Below are 26,351 nucleotides of genomic sequence, written 5' to 3'. Positions count from 1 at the left end.
CTTTCTTCAACATTGTTGCTATAAAATGTTTTCTGTGTTTACTATACTCCAGCAGGCCGTGATATACGTCTGTCTTTCCCCCCCCCCAGTCTATAAATGCGAACTTAAAACAAACGGTAAGGTTATGTAATGATTTATTTTTCATTTTAATATTTTAACAATATTATTTATATAACATATTGCAGTAATAACATCGGCATCTGGAATCTTGTTGATTTTTCCACGGCTTCCTTAATGTTAGGTACTTGTATCAGGAATGCAATAAGTTTCGTGGAGTAGTAGACTTCACTTAATTTTTGCAAATATTTAAAAACAATAATTAACATTGCAATTTAGGTGAAATTGCAGTGGTAAGTTTCCAATTTATAATTATTATTATGTTAAACGTCTCTAAAAGTAATATGTTAAAAGCCTAAAGCAGTAAAATGAATGTGGCGCTTAAGCGGTAAGAAGAGGGAAATTGTTATGTGTGTTACGTTGGGAATACTGAATGTGGTATTTCACACTTACCGCGTATTGGTTCTGTGCGGAAAACAAGCAAATACGCACGATCTCGCACAAATATAGTTTATAAAATAGGTATTTAATAGGCCTACCTAGAAGAATTGTCAATCACTTTGTCATCATTAACATTACAATTTTCCAAAGACTAAATTACAGCCATTTTATTTCCATTTAGGCTATTGTCTTCTTTTTATCGTCAATACGCACTTAGTTAATAGATCCAATAGGCCTACATAAAGAATTAAAGTTTGCTACGACCGTGAACATAGACTAATTTCATCGATATACACTTACAGTAGTTATGCAATTAATTTACGAACACAAACACAAGCTTTTGTATCGTAGGCCTCCGTTTGACAGTTCTTTACAGTGTTGCCGACCCAAGATTCCAGCTTTCTAGGTGCATCTGTAAAATTACAACCATTCTGTCCAGAGAACGTCCAGTCTGTTGCAAGGATAATACCCTACGTTGAAAATGTCTCTTAATTGCTATTACCTCCAAATAATTAAAATACGATAAGTTTTTGGTGCAAGATGAACTTCTTTCTAAATTACTACTTTAGGTTATATTGTATCCAAATAATTAAAATACGATCATTTGGTCCAGGGAAGATCTGCTTTTGATGCAAGGCTAATTCGTTTAACATATAAGCTATCTAAATTATTGCGAATACATTCTTTAAGAAACCACTTCAAACCAATGTGAATATTATAGTGTTCACTGTAGGCCTGTAGAAAGATAATTTCTTGTGTTGGCTTAATTGCGAATTATTGTTTAGGGTACGTAAATAAAAAAATGAAAATTAACATCGCACATAAATATTATTTTAGTATTACAGGAAACAAACATTCACCGTTTTTAATGATCTTGGGATATAAAATAACAATAAAATATACTTATAATCCCTGACCATGCCTAATTGTCTTTCAAGGCAAAAACTTTGATCAATTTCACTATACTGCCATCTAGCGACTGCAAAAGAAGTCACGTTGTAACTCTTACGGAATTGCATGGAGCAACTGTACTTCCATCAAGCGGTCGTTACCAAAAATGCCTTTACGTCGGTGGAGACTCTGGTAGTTGTTCTCATTTTATGTTGGCATTTTACAACATGGGAATGGTCAATCTATATGTGTTCAAGGATATAAGATAGAAATTAAGCCTACATACCGGATAATTATTTGAATGTGTAAGTAATAAAAAAATATGGACAGTACTTTTCGGAAAAATTAATAAACTGAGGATAACTTAAATATAGGCGTAATAAAATTTTAAAACAGCTTCAAACTAGTTTCTCTGACAATGTATCGGCAGATAATTTCAGGCTTTTTTCACGATAACAACGCATTGTTTCTTCTTGTAGCATTCAATAATATTTGTCGAAGAAACTGTTATGCTTCCTTCATGTTAAGCTTTCACAATAACAATGCACCATGACAACCCGCAAAAAAAGAAAGAAAACAAGCACACATGGGTGACAAACATTGCACTATTAAAAGCAGTAAATGTATGTTGTATTAAAATAAAAGTATCTGTAATATTTTAAAAATTATATTTAAGCTTATTACGAAATTAAATGCTGGGTTCTTTACGGGATACCAATGTGAACATGTATTTCTAATTAGATACTGTACTTACTTGGTTAAGCTTCGAATAGGCCTATTGAAAGATGTATATTATCAGATTTGTGTAAATGTGGTGTTGAGTGTTTTATAGAACTTGATCTCGTTTCGCAGTCACGATGGATTCGAGATACACACTCACTTCCTGAACGAGACACGACCAGTTGCAAGAGGCCTTATCCTGTAATCTGGATGTTGTGTTAGCCTATGGCCGGTTTTACCAAGCTCCAGTAAATCCGAGATTGGTTACACGAGGTTAAGTTTTACTCTCTGCATTTAATCTAAGGATAGTGGTTATAAGTTTCACCAGCACAAAGTTAATCTCGATTAGTTACTCCGAGATTTACACCGTAATTGAGTTGGTTGTGCAATTTGTCATACTTTTCGGAGGCCGGAAGTATGATTATCCAATAGCACAGATCAACTGGTTGTAAGTATCTAGGATGCTGTGAATAGATGAAACTTTGAAATAGGAGAATGGCGCAAAAGCAGTGGCCCGAAATTATGAAATTGTTCATATGGTTTTTCTCCTTATTTCATATTCTTTTATGAAGAAACGAAATTTTATTGCAAGTGAGCCTTTCTCCTTTCTTACAAGTAGTTGTGTGAAATTAGAAATAATTGGATTTAACTTAAAAACTGGCGGTTTAGAAGGTTATATTTATTTTCAATTATTTTCTTGACTTTTCACTACCACTTGTAGAATTTTAATTAAACAGACGACAGATTTCGGTGACATTTTCTCCGTGAACTAAAATGTTCCTTACTTGTCAGTTCTTAATCTTTTATTTAACTGAAATATGTAGGATAAATTCGAAAACAATGAATTCATAAATGCACTTAGGCCTACTTTGTGATATTTTGAGTAATTCCTTCTGTCCACACGATGCCATTAATAATTTTTGGTACCTGTATATCATTACATATGTAGCACATTTTAAATCAAGTGTCTATAATAGCTACATTACATTATAATTATCAATATTAGTGATCTATGCAATTTATACTATCACTTGTACTTTTGCAGTTAAATTTTTCTCTTTCATCAACCCGACATGCTTAACTACGTACCTCACTTGTTTCGCTTTTAAAATATCAGCTTCATAGACCTACAAGACTTTGAAGATGATTGAGGATTTTATCAGACTTCTGTGTTGAAATCTCATCTAGGTACTGCGACTTACTGTAAGCGAAGAAAACTTAACAAAATTGCATAGCCTTTATGTCAAAATCATCGTAGGCTTCAGAAGCTTATTTATATTGGACATGTCCACTGTTCCCACATACGTCAGGCCAAGAACTTAATCACTAACAATAGTTCTATGAAGCACTTCTGGACAATTGATGAGACCTGGGCCAGATAAGTCCCTGCGACTTCGATCTAATCCCTAAGATAAAGGACTCACTTCGCGGAGTTCGCTTTCGAACAGTTGAAGACGTTTCACAGGTTGCCGACTACTTTATTCGCACCACATCAACAGATTAGGCAGTGCCAACAGGATCTAACGGCTTTCGCATCGTTTCAAACACGTTGTACGTAGCGGTGGTGATTACATCGAAGGCTTGTAAAACTTAAAACCATGTAAGTATGGTATGTATCGAGAAAAAAATAGTTGTCAGAACTAAAAAAATCAACCTATGTATAATTAAGTTGAGATAGCTAGTTGGTTAAATGATGAGAATTAATTTACAGTAGTTTACTAGAAGTATGTTACAGGGAACAAAATATAAATCTAAAATATATTGATATAATGAGAATAGTAATTAATGTAATGAGATTTAAGGATTTGAAAAAACTATGTTTGGCTTATGTTTTAGTTCATCTTTCAAGTAAATTACTTTTTAACATGGGGAATCTCTGTTCGGTTTATTTGGAAGGGTAAGGCCACTTTATTAATTTTATTGGGACGCACCTGGGTGTATAAGTTGAAGGGGTAGAAATTGCCTTGCCCCCCCCCTCCCCAAAGTCGGTGGCTATGGGCTGAGTAATTCATCGAGATCATCGTTGTTTATGATGTCCACGTTGAAATCGCTAGTGAGATGGCGTGGATGAAAAACTGTGGTTACCAAGCAACGTTTATAATTTATTATTGTTGCCCAGTCGTAGACACCACACTTGTGTAACTTCTATACATAGTTCATGCGTTACGGGCGCCTAAAATTCACAAACTATTGTCCGCGCAACTTATTTAGGCACTTGGGTTCCCTAGTGCTCTCTCGCTGCCCCTCTCCTTCCCTCTCCTGCCACGCTACCGCTACAAGCAACCTCGCTACACCCCGCTTCCCCGCTCTTTTAACTGCCCAGATAAGTTGCGCGAACAGTAAAGAAGTTCGGGCTTATTTTACACCCCCCTCACCGCGCGCTCCGCACTTCTCGCGCAAGCGCTCTGTATCCTGTTCGTAACTTCGGATTTTTTACTTTCAAAAGAAATATCACTTATTACTGTCCCGCGCCGTGGCGACGTGGTCTAAGGCATTTTGCCTAGAACTCGCGTTACGGAATGCGCCCTGATTCGAGTCCTCAAGGGGGAAGAAATTTTCTCATGAAATTTCGGTCAGTGTATGAGAACGGTGCCCACACAGCATCGTGATGCACTTGGGGAGCTACGATAGATAGCGAAATCCGGTTGTGAATGCCAGCTATTAACGGCTGGGGGGATCATCGTGCTAACCACACGATACCTCCATTGTGGTTGGATGATCATCCACCTCTGTTTCGGCATGTGGGCGTGAGGCCAGCAGCCGGCTGGTCGGTCTAGGTCCTTCACGGGCTGTAGCGCCACGGATTATTATTATTATTATTATTATTATTATTATTATTATTATTATTATTATTATTATCATCATCTATTACTATGCAGTTATTAGTTTCTAAGCTATTGCTGTTATAGCTAAGTTACCACTAATCTTGTAAAACCCGAACTTCAAATGCAAGAGATGTAAAATACGTATTCTACGTAAAAAAAATGGAACGAGAAGTACTTTATTGCTAACTCACATAATTTAGCTAACTGTGCAGTCTTGACAATGACTGAAGTATCGAAATTCGAAATTAGGCTACTTATAGGAGATACGTCAACCCTGCTTACTGAAGGATGCACTGGAAGTTGTGATGAACGGGAGAAAATTTCGAGGTAGAAGAAGATATCAGATGATAGGCAATATCATGTGACAACTTCTTTATCCAGTTCTAAATGTCTATAAGTAGCAGTAAGGTTTCTTTAGAATCCTCAAATTCACTTTGCACCCCACAAATTCAAAGGCCAGTCCTTTATTGAAATTTAGTCATGAGGGTGCTGAGTCGGAAATATTGCGTATTATATAAAGTAAAAGCATAATGTTAACCTGTACAAGAGAAAGTAAAGCACGAATAAAAGATAAATATTGCATGAATGTCCAGAGCAGTGATGTCATGATTTGCTGACCCTTGAATTGCATCCAATTACTTTCTTATTTTATCGTTAACATTTTATTTATTACCATCAAGTAACAATCCGTTCTTCACTGAAACTCAATGCACATCACGTTTCAAAATTATGGTACACTTTCATGTGAGTATTTGTGATACAATAAGCTGTAAATTTGTGCACAATAGTACATTATGCAACGAGCCTATAATGATAGTAATTAAGACGCGAGTATGTTTGTTTATGAAACGAGCGCAAGCGAGTTTCATAATTTTCATACGAGCGTCTTAATTACCATTATAGGCAAGTTTCATACGACTTTTTATGCTTGACCATATTTCTAACTTGAAATTATTCAGAAGTATTCATTTTATTCGCATCAGACAGAAGATCGGAAGTGACCTTGTGCATAGCTCATTAATTGTGAGATGTGCGCAGACGCGAAAGTATTGATTTTTCCGAGGAACAATAACGTCATTGACCTTGATGTAATTTAGAGAATAACATGAACTAATTTTGATATAACCTGGAAATTGATTTAGGATTGAAAAACGAGATGACAAATTGAATTTATTTGAATATTATTTACAATTAACGCTAATTATTATAGTAACAGAACATAACCTTCTGCGACAGTATTGGATTTCCAGCCTGCGTGACGTTTCCCTCGTTGTCTTTCGATTGCATATCCGAGAATAATCGAAAACCTGTACTTTAATGAGTAGGTGTACTTTAATGACATGCATTAAAGGACTGCTACCAGGTGTATAATTACTACATTTCGGCATGGTCGAGCATAAAATTTATTTAAGAAATCTCTAAGTATGACATCGGTACACATTTTAAACAAAATAAAAAACACGGAAAATAATGACTAGATTCCTGTGTTTGGTTACCTAAAGCCTCAAAGTAACCCGCAACAGTGTAGATATGTATGTATTAAAGCTTGATGGCATCCAACGCTACTTAGTTCAGGTCTGCTCTCAAGTGAACATACGAAAACAAAACAAAGCTAGATGGATGGAAATAAGTGCTGCGATAGAAGAATTTTGTAGCGAGCACATCATTAGGAGAGATCGTGCGTATTTGCTTGTTTTCCGCACAGAACCAATATGCGGTAAGTGTGAAATACCACATTCAGTATTCCCAACGTAACACACATAACAATCTCCCTCTTCTTACCGCTTAAGCGCGACATTCATTTTACTGCTTTAGGCTTTTAACATATTATTTTTAGAGACGTTTAACATAGTAATAATTATAAATTGGAAACTTATCACTGCAATTTCACCTAAATTGCAATGTTAATTATTGTTTTTAAATATTTGCAAAAATTAAGTAAAGTCTACTACTCCACGAAACTCATTGCATTCCTGATACAAGTAACATTAAGGAAGCCGTGAAAAAATCAACAAGATTCCAGATGCCGATGTTATTACTGCAATAGAGTTATATAAATAATATTGTTAAAATATTAAAATGGAAAATAAATCATTACATAACCTTACCGTTTGTTTTAAGTTCGCATTTATAGACTGGGGGAAAAAAAAGACAGACGTATATCACGGCCTGCTGGAGTATAGTAAACACAGAAAACATTTTATAGCAACAATGTTGAAGAAAGATACTTTGGTTTTCCGAAGTTGCCGTCATTAAACAGAAACCAACATGGAAATTTCAATGCAACTAATTAGAAATTCGTCTTTCAGGAATGTAATAAACGATCTTCGCACAAAATAATATACGATACACGAGCGGTATGTTTGTTTTCATGTTCTCGGAAATTAAAAAAGCTCAACTACGTTTCGCTTTTTCAATCTTTTCCTCGACCATGAAAACTTCAACATCCCGCTCTTGTAACGTATATTAATCTACTATTATCAGAAAGAAGGAAACATTTTTCATTTGAAACACTTCAAATGTTTACAGTAGAGAAATTTCGGGCGTCAGGTAGCCATGGCGACTAAAGTTTTTTATGTGGCGCCTGAGTTTTTTTTTATTGAGTTCAACATTTTATTATAAGTCTTCGATTTATATTATGTCACTACGACTAATACGTAGATAACGTGCTTAGGAAAATATTTGGGGCTAAGAGGGATGAAGTTACAGGAGAATGGAGAAAGTTACACAACGCAGAACTGCACGCATTTTATTCTTCACCTGACATAATTAGGAACATTAAATCCAGACGTTTGAGATGGGCAGGGCATGTAGCACTTACGGGTGAATCCTGAAATGCATATGAATCAGGGATTGCAGAAACAGGACATGCCACTATTTGTGGCGAAATGAGTTTATTCGAGTTTCATGAACTGTTGATATAGGGCTATCATTCCATGCAGAAACCACATATGTCAGTATAGCCGTCTCCAAATGTGAAATCCTGGAAGCGCGCAGAAACAACTCATATTAATGACATGTGTTGACACATTGGTTCTGATTCCAGACGGCAGACAGCTACGACACAAGGATACAAACATTGACACCAATGAATGACAAATGCCTCAATTCTGGTGGGGAATATGTTGAAAAATAACTCAACAATTGCTATATCTGTTTCAATAAAACTTTCCATGAAATTTTGTTCTTTTTTTGTAAACGGCCCCAGGGAAACTTATTTTTTTACGGCTCTCGTAATTGCGCTCGAGCGGCCAAAATTTCTGTAAGCACTTCTTTTGACATTATTAAAATGATGGAAGAAGATCTGCCCCCATGAGAATAATTGCTTGTAAGTACAAAGGAGAATACCATATTTATCTTCTTCATTGGCATATCCAGATAAAATCGTGCCAATTCAAATAGAGAAGCTTGACGATATACGCAAACTAATGCGTTACGTACCACACGAACATCAAGAATTTTACAATAATATTCTTCGTGGCCTATTGTTGAAAAATAAGTTCATTTATATGCTGAACTTATGTATTAAGTACACATTAGGCCTATACATATATTATACCCCTAATTTGACAAATAAACTTTAGTTGAACTGAAATTATTATACTACAATTTTGATTCCTTGCAGAAACAGCACAAAATTATTATACTACAATTTTGATTCCTTGCATAAATAGCACAAAATTATTGCACTACAATTTTGATTCCTTCCATGAACAGCACAAAATTATTATACTACAATTTTGATTCCTTGCAGAAACAGCACAAGATTATTATACTACAATTTTGATTCCTTGCATAAATAGCACAAAATTATTGCACTACAATTTTGATTCTTTCCATAAACAGCACAAAATTATTATACTACAATTTTGATTCCTTGCATAAATAGCACAAAATTATTGCACTACAATTTTGATTCCTTCCATAAACAGCACAAAATTATTATACTACAATTTTGATTCCTTGCAGAAACAGCACAAGATTATTATACTACAATTTTGATTCCTTGCAGAAACAGCACAAAATTATTATACTACAATTTTGATTCCTTGCATAAACAGCACAAAATTATTATACTACAATTTTGATTCATTGCAAAAACAGAACAAAATTATCATAGTACAATTTTGATTCCTTGCAGAAACAGCACAAAATTATTATACTACAATTTTGATTCCTTGCATAAACAACACAATTATTATACTACAATTTTGATTCCTTGCAGAAACAGCACAAAATTATTATACTACAATTTTGATTCATTGCAGAAACAGCACAAAATTATTATACTACAATTTTGATTCCTTCCATAAACAGCACAATTATTATACTACAATTTTGATTCCTTGCATAAATAGCACGAAATTATTGCACTACAATTTTGATTCCTTCCATAAACAGCACAAAATTATTATACTACAATTTTGATTCCTTGCATAAATAGCACAAAATTATTGCACTACAATTTTGATTCCTTCCATAAACAGCACAAAATTATTATACTACAATTTTGATTCCTTGCACAAACAGCACAAGATTATTATACTACAATTTTGATTCCTTGCAGAAACAGCACAAAATTATTATACTACAATTTTGATTCCTTGCATAAACAGCACAAAATTATTATACTACAATTTTGATTCATTGCAAAAACAGAACAAAATTATCATAGTACAATTTTGATTCCTTGCAGAAACAGCACAAAATTATTATACTACAATTTTGATTCCTTGCATAAACAACACAATTATTATACTACAATTTTGATTCCTTGCAGAAACAGCACAAAATTATTATACTACAATTTTGATTCATTGCAGAAACAGCACAAAATTATTATACTACAATTTTGATTCCTTCCATAAACAGCACAATTATTATACTACAATTTTGATTCATTGCAGAAACAGTACAAAATTATTATACTACAATTTTGATTCCTTCCATAAACAGCACAAAATTATTATACTACAATTTTGATTCCTTGCAGAAACAGCACAAAATTATTATACTACAATTTTGATTCCTTGCATAAACAGCACAAAATTATTATACTACAATTTTGATTACTTGCAGAAACAGCACAAAATTATTATACTACAATTTTGATTCATTGCAGAAACAGCACAAAATTATTATACTACAATTTTGATTCCTTGCAGAAACAGCACAAAATTATTATACTACAATTTCTATTCCTTGCACAAACAGCACAAAATTATTATACTACAATTTTGATTCCTTGCAGAAACAGCACAAGATTATTATATTACAATTTTTATTCCTTGCATAAACAGCACAAAATTATTATACTACAATTTTGATTCCTTCCATAAACAGCACAATTATTATACTACAAATTTGATTCCTTGCAGAAACAGCACAAAATTATTATACTACAATTTTTATTCCTTGCATAAACAGCACAAAATTATTATACTACAATTTTGATTCCTTCCATAAACAGCACAAAATTATTATACTACAATTTTGATTCCTTCCATAAACAGCACAATTATTATACTACAATTTTGATTCCTTGCAGAAACAGCACAAAATTATTATACTACAATTTTGATTCCTTCCATAAACAGCACAATTATTATACTACAATTTTGATTCCTTCCATAAACAGCACAAAATTATTATACTACAATTTTGATTCCTTCCATAAACAGCACAATTATTATACTACAATTTTGATTCCTTCCATAAACAGCACAATTATTATACTACAATTTTGATTCCTTGCAGAAACAGCACAAGATTATTATACTACAATTTTGATTCCTTGCATAAATAGCACAAAATTATTGCACTACAATTTTGATTCCTTCTATAAACAGCACAAAATTATTATACTACAATTTTGATTCCTTGCACAAACAGCACAAAATTATTATACTACAATTTTGATTCCTTGCAGAAACAGCACAAGCTAATATATATATATATATATATATATATATATATTGATTTATTTCATTAACAATTCATTAGATTCCAATAAATTTGGTATGAAACGACACATCCATTAGGTTTCTGTCTGAAGAAGTCAGTACTATAACCAATGATGCGGTCCACCAGCAGTAATACCGTTTTTGTGTCTACTGAAAAATTTAGTTTTCATGACATGTGCTGTTTCTGCAATCCCCGATTCATATAGAGTGTTAGTTGGGAGACCGGAGGGGAAAAGACTTTTTGAGAGGCCGAGACTAGATGAGCACTTGTTTATTAAGCACTCAGTGTGCGGACAACCAGTTCGCCACTGCTTTATTTCCCCAAAATTTTGCCATATCCTGCAATGTGCGTCCATCCCTGTCTGTGACTGCTCTGTTGGCCCCCAGAGAGATAAGAGTTTGGACCGCAGGCAGGGAGTTGGACTGCCCTGTCGCCCAGAGCAGAGGCGTTCGCATGTCGTCGTCCTCCGCCTCCAGATCCGCGCCGTGTGCGATGAGCAGTCTTACCATGTCAGCAGCGCTATCGGAGCTAACAGCGAGGTGGAGTGGAGTGTAGCCGTTAGATTTTCTAGTATCAATTTCCGCGCCCCCGTTGATCAGGAGACGCACCACGTCTGTGTGGCCGTAGTAGGCCGCCAGATGCAGAGGCGTGTTCAGCATGGCATCCCGCGCGCTCACGTTGGTCCCCAGAAGCAGCAGAGTCTCTGTCAGCGTCACGTTGCCGGTTTCTGCTGCTTCAAGCAATTTATCCTCTCTCTGCGATTCGCTCATTTTCACCAGCTCCTGTGTTCAGACAGTGCAAAGCAAAGCGAAAAATAATTCTGTTTATGTTCATGTGTTCTGATCGATAATGATGTTTTATATATATATATACTACTGGGTTCAAAAAGTTCCCGGAATTTTACTACCATTTTTCGTATTAATATATAACAAGGGATATTATACATTTGTTTTGTTGGTAACATTCATGATGTCATTTCCTTAAAGTTTGTTGATAATGGCGATTGTTGGTTTTGAGTTGTAGGCAATTGTTTATCATAGTGTTTTGTTTGTTTGTCGCATTTTGTGATTATGTCCACAGAGCAACGTACAAACATCAAGTTCTGTGTTTTGTTAGACAAAACTCCTGCAGAGACATTAAGATTGTTGGAAGAAGCATATGGCGAAGCAGCAATGAAAAAAATTCAAGTGTATGCCTGGCATAAACGCTTTTCTGGTGGCCGCGATAGCATCAAAGATGACGTACGCAGCGGCCGACCAACAACTGCAACAAATGAAGCAATCGCTCAGCGTGTGCGTAATGTTGTGAGGGACGACCGACGTAAAACCATAAAAGAGATAGCAGCAGAGGTCGGAATATCAGTCGGAAGTGTACACAATGTTCTTCACAAGCATCTCAACATGCATTACGTGTCTCAGAAGTTAATTCCGAAAATGTTGTCGGCAGAACAGAAAGAAACAAGAATGACTCTTGCTGGGGACATGATCAGTATGGCTGATGAAGATGGTGATTTCTTAAACAAAATTATTGCTGGTGGTGAAACTTGGTGCTACTTGCACGACCCAGTCCCTAAACGACAGTCATCTGAGTGGAAATCGAAAACATCTCCTCGGAAGCAAAAATTTCCTAGGGACACTTCCAAAGGCAAAGTTATGTTGGAAGTTTTCTTCGACTCTCAGGGTCTCATCCACCATGAGATAATTCCAGAAGGTCGTACTGTAACGAAAGAATTGTACGTAGAAATCCTCCGTCGCCTCCGGGACGCAGTGAGAAGGAAACGTCCAGAAAAGTGGGTAGAAAACAAATGGTTCCTTATGCATGACAATGCACCTGCTCATCGCGCAATTATTGTAAAGAATTTTCTTGCCAAGCACAACATAACTGCTTTGGATCACCCACCATACTCTCCTGATCTCTCACCACCTGATTACTTTCTGTTTCCCCGTCTGAAAAGTCATCTGAAAGGACGGAGATTCAATGCTGAAGAGGTTATCGCAAACGCGACGAGAGCACTAAGACGGGTTTCACAAAATGGCTTCCAGGAACTCTACACGCGTTGGCAAAATTGTGTTGTTGCGGAAGGCAACTATTTTGAAGGGAATGCTGTAGAATAGTGTTTAAGATACGTTGTTTCTATGATACTAGCAAATTCCGGGAACTTTTTTCATCCGTCATTTACATATCAAATACAAAAATTTGGGACATTGGAATTTTACTTTGTATTTAATATGTCACCAATAGGCTTATGTTTTAAATGGTGATTAATTTAATTACACGGTTATAAACGCGACATAGACTGAAAATGATTACGACTTCATATCATTAACAATTACCAACAATAACATCACAATTTAGATATGAAGCTATTGTTGGTGTTATGTAGTCATGTTCATTTTCTTTTTTATATAGTAAGATTATAACCTTATTAATCATTATTTAAAGCATATTGGTGATATTTACAAAGTAAAATTCATGTGTTCCAAATTTTTTGTCCGCCAGTGTATAAGTTAATAGACATGTTTTTGTTCTTTCATTACAAAACCTTGTATGTACAGATCCAGAAATAAAATTTTGGCCACCTGAATTTTCCAAGTTCCAGTTATAATTTTGTCACCTCTGTAACTGCAAATGTAACAGTAAATATCTGTTTGTTAACCTCCTCAGTTCTGGGAAAAATTTTGGGATTCAGACATCTATGAAATTTTAATATAGACTACTGTTGCAAAAGGACTGTGTATTGATGAAAATATTAGGAAAAAAATATTCACGTACTGAAATTAACTCAAAATTGATGTATCCTATAGGAGTACTTGCGACTCAATATATAGTAAATTAATTACATTAACTCTGATTAAATATTCAGTTTTATTTTATAATATGTGATACAAAATAACAATTTTCACTTAAAAATCTAGAAGCTCCCACAGGAGACACAATGTATATCTCAATTTTAGTAATGTGTAAAAATTTTTAAGCACGAATCTGATTATGCCATCAAAGAGAACAATGTTTTATTTAACCCATTCAGTATAATATTAAATTTTTTAATATCAACAATTCACCTACGTACATACGTTCAATCTCCTTTTCCAGAACCAGCCATGTTGGAACATGTGTGGCTGGTATGTAAATTAATTACGTAATTTAGTTGAATTCATATTTACTAGTTGAAATAAAATTTAAAACAAGATGGCAGATTTTAAAAAAGAACTGTTTAATGTATCCCATAAGAGATAGGACTGAGCAAGTTAAGCGAGTACTACAGTCTGAAGAATCTGAAGGGTATTAAAATTTGCATTCCTCTATTTTGAATTTACTCACCTGAGAGATATTCATTCTTAGTCTGCAAGAGCGAACTTCGTCTGTTGTGGATTTCAGGAGTATCTGAAAAGCAAGCATAGTTTGAAATACAGAAAAAACTATGAAAATGATATTTTATACGTTCGTGTGTTTGATTGCGAATAAAATTGAAGGAAATAATATGCACTTGGAGATAGGGTCGATAAATACTACGCAAGAACGTCTCTAAGTCCTTTGTTCTGAACATGTCAAATCGACAGTGCAAGTGATAATAATTCTACTCTGCTGGTGTTGTGCTCTTTTTACGCGTCAATAGCGTCTGAGAGAAATCACACTGAGGATAATTTCTTGCTATCCCTAAAACGAAAAGTACCCGGAAGTTTGAGCTATACCTTCCTGATTCCTGAGACATTTGTTGTTTCATTTTTAAAGTTTAGTATAATTCTACACTTAAAAAAAGTCACTGACAGGAGCAAAAATTGTGAAAAAAATTCTGCAGGTTACAGTTAGGGCACAAATGCAGGTATATTATATTACACTTCGGAACTCTGCACATACATCTTATATCCTAATCATGTATGAAGTATGGTATAGTATACTATACTCTCAGGACTCAGAAGAATACTTCCAGAACGCTGACTGTGTAAGTCTGTTTAAAATATACTACTACTAATAATAATAATAATAATAATAATAATAATAATAATAATAATAATAATAATAATAATGGTTTAATTAACCTGGCAGAGTTAAGGCCATACGGTCATCTGTAACACTCAACTAATATCACACATAGAATGCAGAATAAATATTTAGAGAAGTTTATTTAAAAATAAATAAATAAATAAATAAATAACTAAATAAATAAATAAATAAATAAATAAATAAATAAATAAATAAATAAATAAATAAATAAATAAATAAATAAATAAATGTTTAATTTATTAGTTTTAGTAGGTTACTTTACGACGTTTTATCAACATGTCGGGTTATTTAGAGTCTGAATGAGAGGAAGATGATAATGCCGGTGAAATGAGTCCGGGGTCCAACACCGAAAGTTACCCAGCATTTGCTCATATTGTACTGAGGGAAAACCCCGGAAGAAACCTGAACCAGATAACTTTCCTCGACCGGGAATTGAATCCGGGTCACCTAGTTTCGCGGCCAGACGCGCTAACCGTTACTCCACAGGTGTGGACAATAAATAAATAAATAAATAAATAAATAAATAAATAAATAAATAAATAAATAAATAAGTAAATAAATAAATAAATAAATACAATAATAAGTAAATAAATAAATAAATAAATAAATAAATAAATAAATGTTTATTTTATTAGTTTTAGTAGGTTACTTTACAATGTTTTATCAACATGTTAGGTTATTTCGCGTCTGAATGACAGGAAGATGATAATGCCGGTGAAATGAGTCCGGAGTCCAACACCGAAAGTTACCCAGCATTTCCTCATATTGTACTGAGGGAAAACCCCGGAAGAAATCTGAAGCAGGTAACTTTCCCCGACCGGGAATTGAACCCGGGCCACCTAGTTTCGCGGCCAGACGCGCTAACCGTTACTCCGCAGGTGTGGACAATAAATAAATAAATAAATAAACAAATAAATAAGTAAATAAATAAATAAACAAATAAATAAGTAAATAAGTAATTAAATAAATAAACAAACAAATAAATAAATAAGTAAATAAGTAATTAAATAAATAAACAAACAAACAAATAAGTAAATAAGTAATTAAATAAATAAACAAACAAATAAATAAGTAAATAAGTAATTAAATAAATAAACAAACAAACAAATAAGTAAATAAGTAATTAAATAAATAAAAAACAAACAAATAAATAAGTAAATAAGTAATTAAATAAATAAACAAACAAACAAACAAATAAGTAAATAAGTAATTAAATAAATAAATAAACAAACAAACAAACAAATAAATAAATAAGTAATTAAATAAATAAACAAACAAACAAATAAGTGAATAAGTAATTAAATAAATAAACAAACAAACAAATAAGTAAATAAGTAATTAAATAAACAAACAAACAAACAAATAAGTAAATAAGTAATTAAATAAATAAACAAACAAATAAATAAATAAGTAATTAAATAAATAAACAAACAAATAAATAAGTAAATAAGTAAATAAATAAACAAACAAACAAATAAATCAGTAAATAAGTAATTAAATAAATAAACAAACAAATAAATAAGTAAATAAGTAATGAAATAAATAAACAAACAAACAATTAAATAAGTAAATAAATAATTAAATAAATAAACAAACAAACAAACAAATAAATAAGTAATTAAATAAATAAACAAACAAATAAATAAGTAAATAAGTAATTAAATAAATAAACAAACAAACAAATAAATAAATAAATAAGTAATTAAATAAATAAACAAATAAATAAGTAAATACGTAATTAAATAAATAAACAAATAAATAAATAAGTAAATAAATAAATAAACAAATAAATAAGTAAGTAAGTAATTAAATAAATAAACAAACAAATAAATAAATAAGTAAATAAGTAATTAAATAAATAAACAAACAAACAAATAAGTAAATAAGTAATTAAATAAATAAACAAACAAGTAAATAAGTAATTAAATAAATAAACAAACAAACAAATAAGTAATTAAATAAACAAAAAAACAAACAAATAAATAAGTAAATAAGTAATTAAATAAATAGACAAACAAACAAACAAATAAGTAAATAAGTAATTAAATAAATAAGCAAACAAACAAATAAATAAGTAAATAAGTAATTAAATAAATAAACAAACAAATAAATAAGTAATTAAATAAATAAACAAACAAACAAATAAGTAAATAAGTAATTAAATAAATAAACAAACAAACAAATACGTAAATAAGTAATTAAATAAATAAACAAACAAACAAAAATAAAAATAAGTAATTAAATAAATAAATAAACAAGCAAACAAATAAGTAAATAAGTAATTAAATAAATAAACAAACAAATAAATAAGTAAATAAGTAATGAAATAAATAAACAAACAAACAATTAAATAAGTAAATAAGTAATTAAAGAAATAAACAAGCAAATAAATAAGTAAATAAGTAATTAAATAAATAAACAAACAAATAAATAAGTAATTAAATAAATAAACAAACAAATAAATAAGTAAATAAGTAAATAAATAAACAAACAAACAAATAAATCAGTAAATAAGTAATTAAATAAACAAACAAAGAAACAAACAAATAAATAAGTAAATAAGTAATTAAATAAATAAACAAATAAATAAATAAATAATTAAATAAATAAACAAACAAATAAATAAGTAAATAAGTAAATAAGTAATTAAATAAATAAACAAACAAACAAATAAATAAGTAATTAAATAAACAAACAAATAAATAAATAAATAAATAAATAATTAAATAAATAAACAAACAAACAAATAAATAAATAAATAAATTCCTTCGCTAAATCTTGATGTAAAAGTACTCTCAGCAACACAGTCATTGCTTGAAGCTTGTTACGGCTCTCGTGTTGAACAAGTGTCTTATATCGGGTGATTCTGTGACTTTGTTCCAATCTATTAGGAGTGGTAGAGATAATCAATATGAACAATTTTTATATAGGGATCCATGTGCGGAAATGTTATGTTTTGGTATTTACAAGCATTGATATGTGTAGGCCTAGTCAGTGTCGCCAGCTAGAATCCAATTCAAGGCCATCTTTCTGAAGTTTGGTTACAGATTCTCTGTTCCTGCAAACATTGGTGAATTCTTATAAACATGGCATGGGCTAGTTGGCATCGCAAATTATATTATAACTGATAAAGCATTGCAGATTTTCTTCCATTTCATTACAAATGAAATCCATATCAGCAAGTTCTTTTGAGAATTTTCGCATCATAAGTAACTAAAGAAACCAAAATTATTGTCTATACGTCATGCGTAAACCAAATAAACCTAACGTTATAGTAAGAGTTCAGTTACATATAAACTGAGGTGAGATTTCAGTGCATTGGTCACGAGTTCGATGCCAGATATCTATTTTAATGTAGACTACGTTTTAAACAAGGTCATGTAGGCCTACATATTCACATGAACTTTGTACTCGTAGTGTTTACAAAAATTACCAAGACAATATCGTGGCATGCATTAAATAAAAAGGAATGATTTATTTTACCACGGCCCCCAATGTTCTTTTTTACTTGGTTACTTAACGACGCTGTATCAACTACGAGGTTATTTAGCGTCAATGGGATTGATGATAGCGAGATGATATTTGGCGAGATGAGGCCGAGGATTCGCCATAGATTACCTGACATTTGCCTTACGGTTGGGAAAACCTGTGAAAAACCCAACCAGGTAATCAGTCAAAGCGGGAATCGAACCCGCGTCCGAGCGCAACTCAGGATCGGCAGGCAAGCGCCTTAACCGACCGGGCTACGCTGGTGGCTCCCTCCAATGTTACTTACGAGGGAACCGGCCCAGGTCGTATAGCTTGAATTTAATGAAAATGCATATTTAAGCTAATTGTCGTTCGTTAAAAAACACGGTGATAGTCGTTCGTTTCGTTTTTTTAGTAGGTTATTTTACGACGCTTTATCAACAGCTTACGTTATTTAGCGTCTGAATGAGATGAAGGTGATAATGCCGGTGAAATGAGTCCGGGGTCCAACACCGAAAGTTACCCAGCATTTGCTCATATTGGTTGAGGGAAAACCCCGGAAAAAACCTCAACTAGATACTTGCCCGACCGGGAATCGAACCTGGGCCACCTGGTTTCGCGGCCAGACGCGCTGACCGTTACTCCACAGGTGTGGACGTTCGTTTCATTTTTTCCTCGTTTACGAAATATATTGAGTTGAAAATCGTTGCTACGTATGCTACTTTTATACAGAGTGATTTATATAGAACTGACACATTTCTTTCATTAATTGTTTCAAAACGAATTGTGCTAGCGACAACTTATTATACCTAAAATGTAGAGGAATTTTGGGAGATTATTTACCTCTATAGCAAATGTTGTCCGGCGTTGTCAAATCCGGAGATCTCGGTGGCCACAGGTTCCTGGAAATTATTCGGTCGTCACATAATCAGATAAATGGAACCATGCTTCATCTGTGAACCATGTGATGGACAATATGGCAGGATTTTGCACAATGAACGTCTGAAACCAACGACAGTAATTCAATCTTTTATCCTAATCTGGTTCCTGTAGCTGATGAACAACCGTAACCCTATATGGACTTTAGGCTCCCTGACACATTGAGTAGGTGTACCCTGTCTCCTGCGACAAACGTCTTAATGATTTTTTGGGTGACTGCTCCATCAATTACAGCTACTCAAAGGGCATACCAGAGAGAATTTGGTGTTCGCAATCCTCCCAAAAGAAACACAATACTGGGACTGGTAAACAAATTGGAAACAACTGGATCCCTGGTGAGTGAAAAGGGCAAGCACCATTCATCTAGGCTTCCCACGGTTGTTGTTGACGTAAGAGCACGACTGGAGCAGTCACCCAAAAAATCATTAAGACGTTTGTCGCAGAAGACAGGGTACACCTACTCAATGTGTCAGAGAGCGTAAAGCCATATAGGGTTACGGTTGTTCATCAGCTACAGGAACCAGATTAGGATAAAAGATTCAATTATTGTCGTTGTTTTCAGACGTTCATTGTGCAAAATCCTGCCATATTGTCCATCACATGGTTCACAGATGAAGCATGGTTCCATTTATCTGATTATGTGACGACCGAATAATTTCCAGGAACCTGTGGCCACCGAGATCTCCGGATTTGACAACGCCGGACAACATTTGCTATAGAGGTAAATAATCTCCCAAAATTCCTCTACATTTTAGGTATAATAAGTTGTCGCTAGCACAATTCGTTTTGAAACAATTAATGAAAGAAATGTGTCAGTTCTATATAAATCACACTGTAGTAATAATACATAAGAAGCACTCGAAAGAGTATTAAGTATGTCTTTTGTATATATTGATCTTGTTTCACACGTTAGTCACTGTAGTCTCTTATGGATTTTGTTCTTTTTCCACACGTTATTATGTGATAGCGTTCGCACTTTCTGTCGCACAGTGAGCAAATGCAGTCGTCGTCTGGATGGTGGAATCTTTGCGTTCAAATATCTTGTGGTGGAAGCCGTGGATAGCGAGTCTGGTTACCACGTGTCTTTGGTCCTGGCACGTCTCTGTCCACTTCCGGTCCGTCATTGCGCTTATACAATAGGGATATCTTATGCGAAGTTTTACCGCTAGATGGCAGGAGCGTTCCATGCGGCATAACATGTTGTAGGGCTATGTTATGTCATATCACAGTCTACTATATACAGTCGCGAAGCTTGAGGTGATTTTTTGCAAATCTCGTGATAAAGCGCTCCAAGCGGTTAGCAACTAGAAACAATAGACTGTCCACGGTCGACTTTGGACTGTGTCGTATTTCCATCGAGTGCTAGCTAGTTGCGTATTTCACATTGATGCTTGTGAAATGTTCGTTATTGGTTGTAATGAAAATGTTAATGGCTAAAATACAATAATTGGAATAGTAATATTTTACTAGAGACGTAGAAAAATTAAGTTTGTTTTAGTGAAATTTATTGATCACGTTTTATTTTCAATTCTGGTGGGATTATTATTGCTTAGGCCTATTTTTTTTTCAAAGGATATGTTTTTAATTATAGCTGTTAATTTTGTTGTAATTCTTATTTGTTACTTTACTAGAGATGTACAAAAAGTCTGTTACAATAAAATGTATTGATCACGTTTTATTTCCAATTCTGGTGTGATTATTATTGCTTAACCTCATCCCACTTTGTTAACTACGTAAGCCTACACTACAAGTACCGGTACACGTAAGTTACTCCATTAATTCATATTTCCATTATTATTGTTGTAAAGGGAAATGCAAATTAATATTTATTGGTTTCATAGTTAATTATCGCTATAATCTTGAATTAGTGAAGCGATTATAGTAAATTTCAGTTCGTTTTGCACAAACAAAAATAATATTAACCTATTTCTTGCAGGTATCTTCGAGTTTATGGTGGAATTTAATATACTTCATTCAAATAATAAATTAACTTTATGCATTTAATATTTCAATAATGGAAGGAAGGTGTTAATTTTTCCAAAAGAATACGACAACGAAAGTGTAACATATTTTGTCATCTGCTAGGAGAGAGATCTGCGATGATGAGACTATTGTAGCGATCCTAGTGGTGGGCAACTACCCATGTTTGCATTTTTACTACATATTGAGCTTCGCGACTGTATATAGGGTAGTAGACTGTGGTAATATGCTACAGTTGATTACGTTTTCCAGCTTGTTGGTTTTCTGTGCGTGTCAAAATTATATTTACAATTATTTTGTATAACCTAGTATAATTTAATATAATTCAGTACTTTCTTACCTCATAAATGAATTTAATTTACAATAAATAATAACGTAAACCTGTATAATACTGAGCGATTCCCCGAGATGGATGGGGAAATCTGCAGTATGCAGAATATAAATACGAGTAAATTGAATGTTTATGAACCTAAACGAGAACTCTGAGAACGAGATGCACGAATAAAAAAATAGGAATTACCGGGATGTCGAAGATGAATGTTGCCCTCTTTAATCATTAGTATTTAAGAACCGTACGCTAAAAACAGAATATGCAGCTATCAATGTATGTGTTTTTTATAGGGATTTTGAAAATTTGAAGTTAAAACATGGTTTTAATAATTAGGGTATAGTACATTAAAAACATCATTCACGAAATGGATTTCACTACGGATCGTTCTGGATAATAAACATCCCAGTTTCTCGAGAGTTTACTGCAGGCGTAAACTTCGGAGACTCCTACAACTACTGCATATAATCTAAGCTAACATAGCTTTTATTATTAATTTTTCTTTTTCCTCTTCCAAAATGAAACTGCAGTCAACTATTCCTTACTTGAAGTAGTTACTTTTATTTAATAGCTAGCACTTTCGAGGCGCAATTTAATGACTTATATATTTTTAAGGTTTAAAGCATATATTCAGAATATTTCGGGACATAACATAGGAACATAACAAAAATTTGCCATTTTTAGTTGTTTTTAAGAATATTTAATATACTAATACACTACGTATATCCTCAATGTTTATATACCGAAAAACAAATGCACACGCAAAGCGCATCCCTCAAAGTACACGTGCGCTATCTGTTGGTGCTAGTTCAGGACATCCCTATAGAAGTCCGGGTCTATGTTGTTTTCCTTCCTACGCCGTGTCTCCAGGTGTGCTTGATACGGGCCCGTAGATGGCAGCATTAGTTCCAGCCTGAGGTCCTCTATGAAGAAACTCTCTTTGGCCAACACGTAGACGATCCTTGTAGGGGACTGCTTTCCTACTCCTAGGACTCTCTTCAGGAACCTTGTCTTCACATTTTGTAACTTTGCAAGGTCGTTGTTCGTCAGTTTCTCCCATATTAATTCTATTCCATAGGAGGCAATCGGTGTTATAACTGCATGAAATAATGACATTGCTGTGGTCAAGGAGAGTTTGCTGATGTTCGGAATTCTGTTTATGGCTTTCGTGGCTGCCGTTGCTCTTTCCTGGATATGTATCCTGTAGGAAGTCATTGTCGGTTGCAGGTAAACACCTAGGTAACGAAAGGTGTTCACGGTCTCCAGCGTATCTCCTTGCAGGGTAAATTTGTCGTCTTTGGCTGGTTTTCCTCCCTTTCTAAAAACCATATGTAGGCCCTACTGTTATTTCTTTGTTGATCTCGAAGCTGTTTTTGGAGGCCCGCTGTTCGGCGCTCACCGGATCCTCATAGTTCCGCGAAAAGAGAGCTGTGTGCCTTAGTGCTGCTTATTATTAGGTTTTCTCCGGAGCGGTTGTTTGCGCGCTTTCAATCGGAGACCTCCGGTTACCTCCGATTGATGCCGCGCGGGTTGTATATATGCTGTGGCGCAGACATACACTTTCCGCTGAGCATTCCTTTAATCGGATCAGGTAGTGATTCGAGTCCGCTGACGTCCGCGTAACTTTTAAAATAAGTTCTAATTTGTTGTTGTTTAATCTCTCTTTTATGTTAATCTCTCTCTCTTTCTTCGGCTCTTTTTTGTGTTGCTTAAAGTGCTACGTTAGCTGACAGATTTTTTTCTAGTTTTGAAATTCATAGTATATGTGGAAAGCCGTATTAGTTTTATGTAATTGATAAAATGAATAACATTCAATCTAACTGCAAAACTAACGCAGAAGTAAAGCTTTTCAGTAGCTAATGTAAACATTTATACTTTAATTCTCCTAGAAACTCTCGTTTAATCGCAAACAGGGTTTGTCTATTATTACTCTAAGCGGTTTAATTAACGTAAAATATATTAAGGGCGCTTCAGAATGGAACAAAAGAAACGTGGGCTATCAATGGGATAAAGTTTACTGTCCAACATAATTTATTCAGATTCCTCACCGGACAGGATTGTGATTATTGTGTTAAAGGGTGTCAGCATTTGAACTGCCTCTTCTAAAACACGCCACTCTTGCTCTGTAATAAAAATATAAGTGGATATCAACTTAAGGATAATTGTAATTATATTATTACCTGATGTTTCTTTAGTTTCATTCAGAAATATTTTAATCAAAACAGTAAAATACAACTCAATTTGTCTAAACAATAAAATATAACTCTAGTCGTCTTGTAAATATTTCATTTGTTTTTTATTGCCTCGAAAGTTACGTTTTAGAGAAATTTCAAGACTTTTTCATAGACTGTGAGCGTTTGGGAACAATAGCACTAAAACAATTTAAAAAGAAATCGTATCAAATGTTTTGCGTAATTGTTTTCATCAAGTTCGCGATTGTGCGATCGCTTCAAATGATCCAACAAATTCGAAGTTCCACCACCCTTAGAGTAAATTATTATTACCTTCAACTAAATTAAAGAATTTCCATGCGACGGATATCCGATTTGGTGCCATTTTATTCCACTCACAACTACCGTCAGTCCGTACGCGCCGGTCGTCCTTGAGCTAACTGTCGCTTCGCTCCGAACCCCCGCATCCCTCCGTATGTCCCCTGTTCCACCTACGGTAGTATCGGAGATCACCGGTGGAGAGCTTTATTCGTAATCTCCGATTCCTCCGCGGTAATAGTCACTCCGATGAGCAGCACTGGTGTGCCTAGACTTCTAGCTGCACAGCCTACCTTGTACGAATGAGCGACAGATGTCATGGATTGCACTACTTCTGCATTAATGCCAGTTAAGAGAGAAAGAAAATAGACTAGAGCATAAATGCGAGAGCTGTGATACGGTGTCGCGGAACTGCGAAGATATAAGCAGTGGCGGCTCGTAATGAAATATTATGTGGGTTCACAATTTTATGTTCCAAAATCGAAGAGAATTTGAAATCGTACGTTTTTACCCTAATATGAAATGTCATGATTCCAATGTTTCACTGTCGAAAAAACCGTATATATATTCAAAACAACATATAATAATAATAATAATAATAATAATAATAATAATAATAATAATAATAATAATAATGAAACCTAGTCCTTTTATTTCCAATTTTTCCTGGAAAGCCAGTTTAACCAGTTCTTTACTCTTCAAAATTACTTGAACAGAGTACATTGTTTACGTTTGTTAAAAATTAATACATAAAACAATTTACAAAAGCGTGTGTTCAGTAATATACTGTATTTTGATTCACAACACACTGATACACTATAGCCTATACCAATACTGTAATCCCATTCGCATAGATTGATTACTATAAATACATGCCAGCAAATATTATTCTTAAATAATATACACCACCATACAGATATTTAAATTCATACCAGCCAGCACGTCTTTGAAAGCCAAACTATGCTATATGCCGACACTGAAGTATAGTAATTCACAAACTACACTCTCGTAGCAGCACTGTGCACACATCCACATAAAGTAAACGTTCCGACAGTGAGATGCTGACACCTGCAGGCTAAAATACAGACTTATTAAATTTTCTCCTCGAGATATAGCACGTAAACGATAGGCATCGATGCACCTGACATCTGTAGGATAGATTCACTGTTCACTTAATGCTTTGTGCTCTTGACGAGTCATAAGCGGCCAGCGAAAGACAATTTTTTCCCGCGCATGCGTGAAATTTCTGTAACCTTCTTGAAAAGAGCACGGCTTGTACGTGAACGGATGTTGCCAAGTTTACATAAGAAGTTTATGCAAGATGCGGGAAGTTTAAAATACTCGATCCTGATATTATACATCTCCACTACGCCAATACGGTATTAAATAATAAAACTAGTCGTGCATTAATGGAAACAAAGTGTTCACGTGCTCTTGTGCTCTTATTGACGCACCGTCACTGGATATAAATAGCGTCGATTTTTAAGTCAATAAGTTATATTTCGTAAACGAGGAAAAAGCGAAACAAATTACTATCACCATGTCCCTTAACGAACAGAAATCAGCTTAGATATGCATATTCATTAAATTCAAGGCAGTTTCCTTGTTAGGCCAGTTAGCGCACACAATACTATGGACATGGATTCCTGTATGAAAGTTGTTCATAATGTTCTCCTCTGTCATCCCTAAAAGTTTGTAACAAAGTTACGAAATCACCCTGTAGTTATAGACTAACTAATATGGAGTAGAGTAGGCCTACACATTCGTGTATCAGATTATAAATTTATTATAAATACTAGCCGTACCCGTACGCTCCGCTGCACCCGTTAGAAATAGATATAAAGTAATTACATAATTAAAATAGGACATTTGATCCAGGGAACATTCGTGTTTGATAGAAGGATAAATCGTTTAATATGTTACTTAATTTAAATTGCTTCCAAATAATTAAAATGCGATCATTTTGGTCCAGAGACACTCATTTGGTGCAATGACAATTCCTTTAACATGTTTCTTAATTTTTATTAGATGCAACCATAGTTTAATGAAGATTGACATCATTTAGATTTAATGTGTATATTTTATTTTACTTGTTATAGGTTTCCATTGAATTATGATAACTTAATTTTAATCCTTGTTTTCTACGTATTCAGTAAATGGCGCTTGGCCCACTATGGTTCTGAACCCTTCAAATAACTTAAATTATATTATATAATATTACATATTATATTATATTATATTATA

At 33.8% G+C, this 26,351-nt stretch overlaps 2 protein-coding genes across 2 annotated transcripts in view; both read right to left on the bottom strand.

Annotated features, from left to right (window-relative positions):
* LOC138715527 (putative ankyrin repeat protein RF_0381) overlaps nt 1-4,984 on the bottom strand; it is a 29,696-nt gene extending 24,712 nt beyond the window's left edge. Inside the window, exon 1 of the mRNA XM_069848570.1 lies at nt 2,144-4,984. The gene's annotated coding sequence lies outside the window, so the exon portion shown is untranslated. The remainder of the gene's footprint in view (nt 1-2,143) is intronic.
* A 6,169-nt stretch (nt 4,985-11,153) lies between these two features.
* Nucleotides 11,154-26,351, bottom strand: part of LOC138715524 (putative leucine-rich repeat-containing protein DDB_G0290503) — a 28,516-nt gene continuing 13,318 nt past the window's right edge. The window contains exons 7-8 of the mRNA XM_069848559.1: nt 14,220-14,282; nt 11,154-11,680 (exon numbers count right to left, since the gene is read on the bottom strand). Coding sequence (XP_069704660.1) covers nt 11,180-11,680; nt 14,220-14,282 — 564 coding nt within the window. The 3' untranslated portion in view covers nt 11,154-11,179. The remainder of the gene's footprint in view (nt 11,681-14,219; nt 14,283-26,351) is intronic.

This window comes from Periplaneta americana, chromosome 2 (assembly GCF_040183065.1).
Source record: "Periplaneta americana isolate PAMFEO1 chromosome 2, P.americana_PAMFEO1_priV1, whole genome shotgun sequence".
Lineage (NCBI taxonomy): Eukaryota > Metazoa > Arthropoda > Insecta > Blattodea > Blattidae > Periplaneta > Periplaneta americana.
Note: the sequence above shows the minus strand (reverse complement) of the source record. Positions and strands in the feature narration are given on the sequence as shown.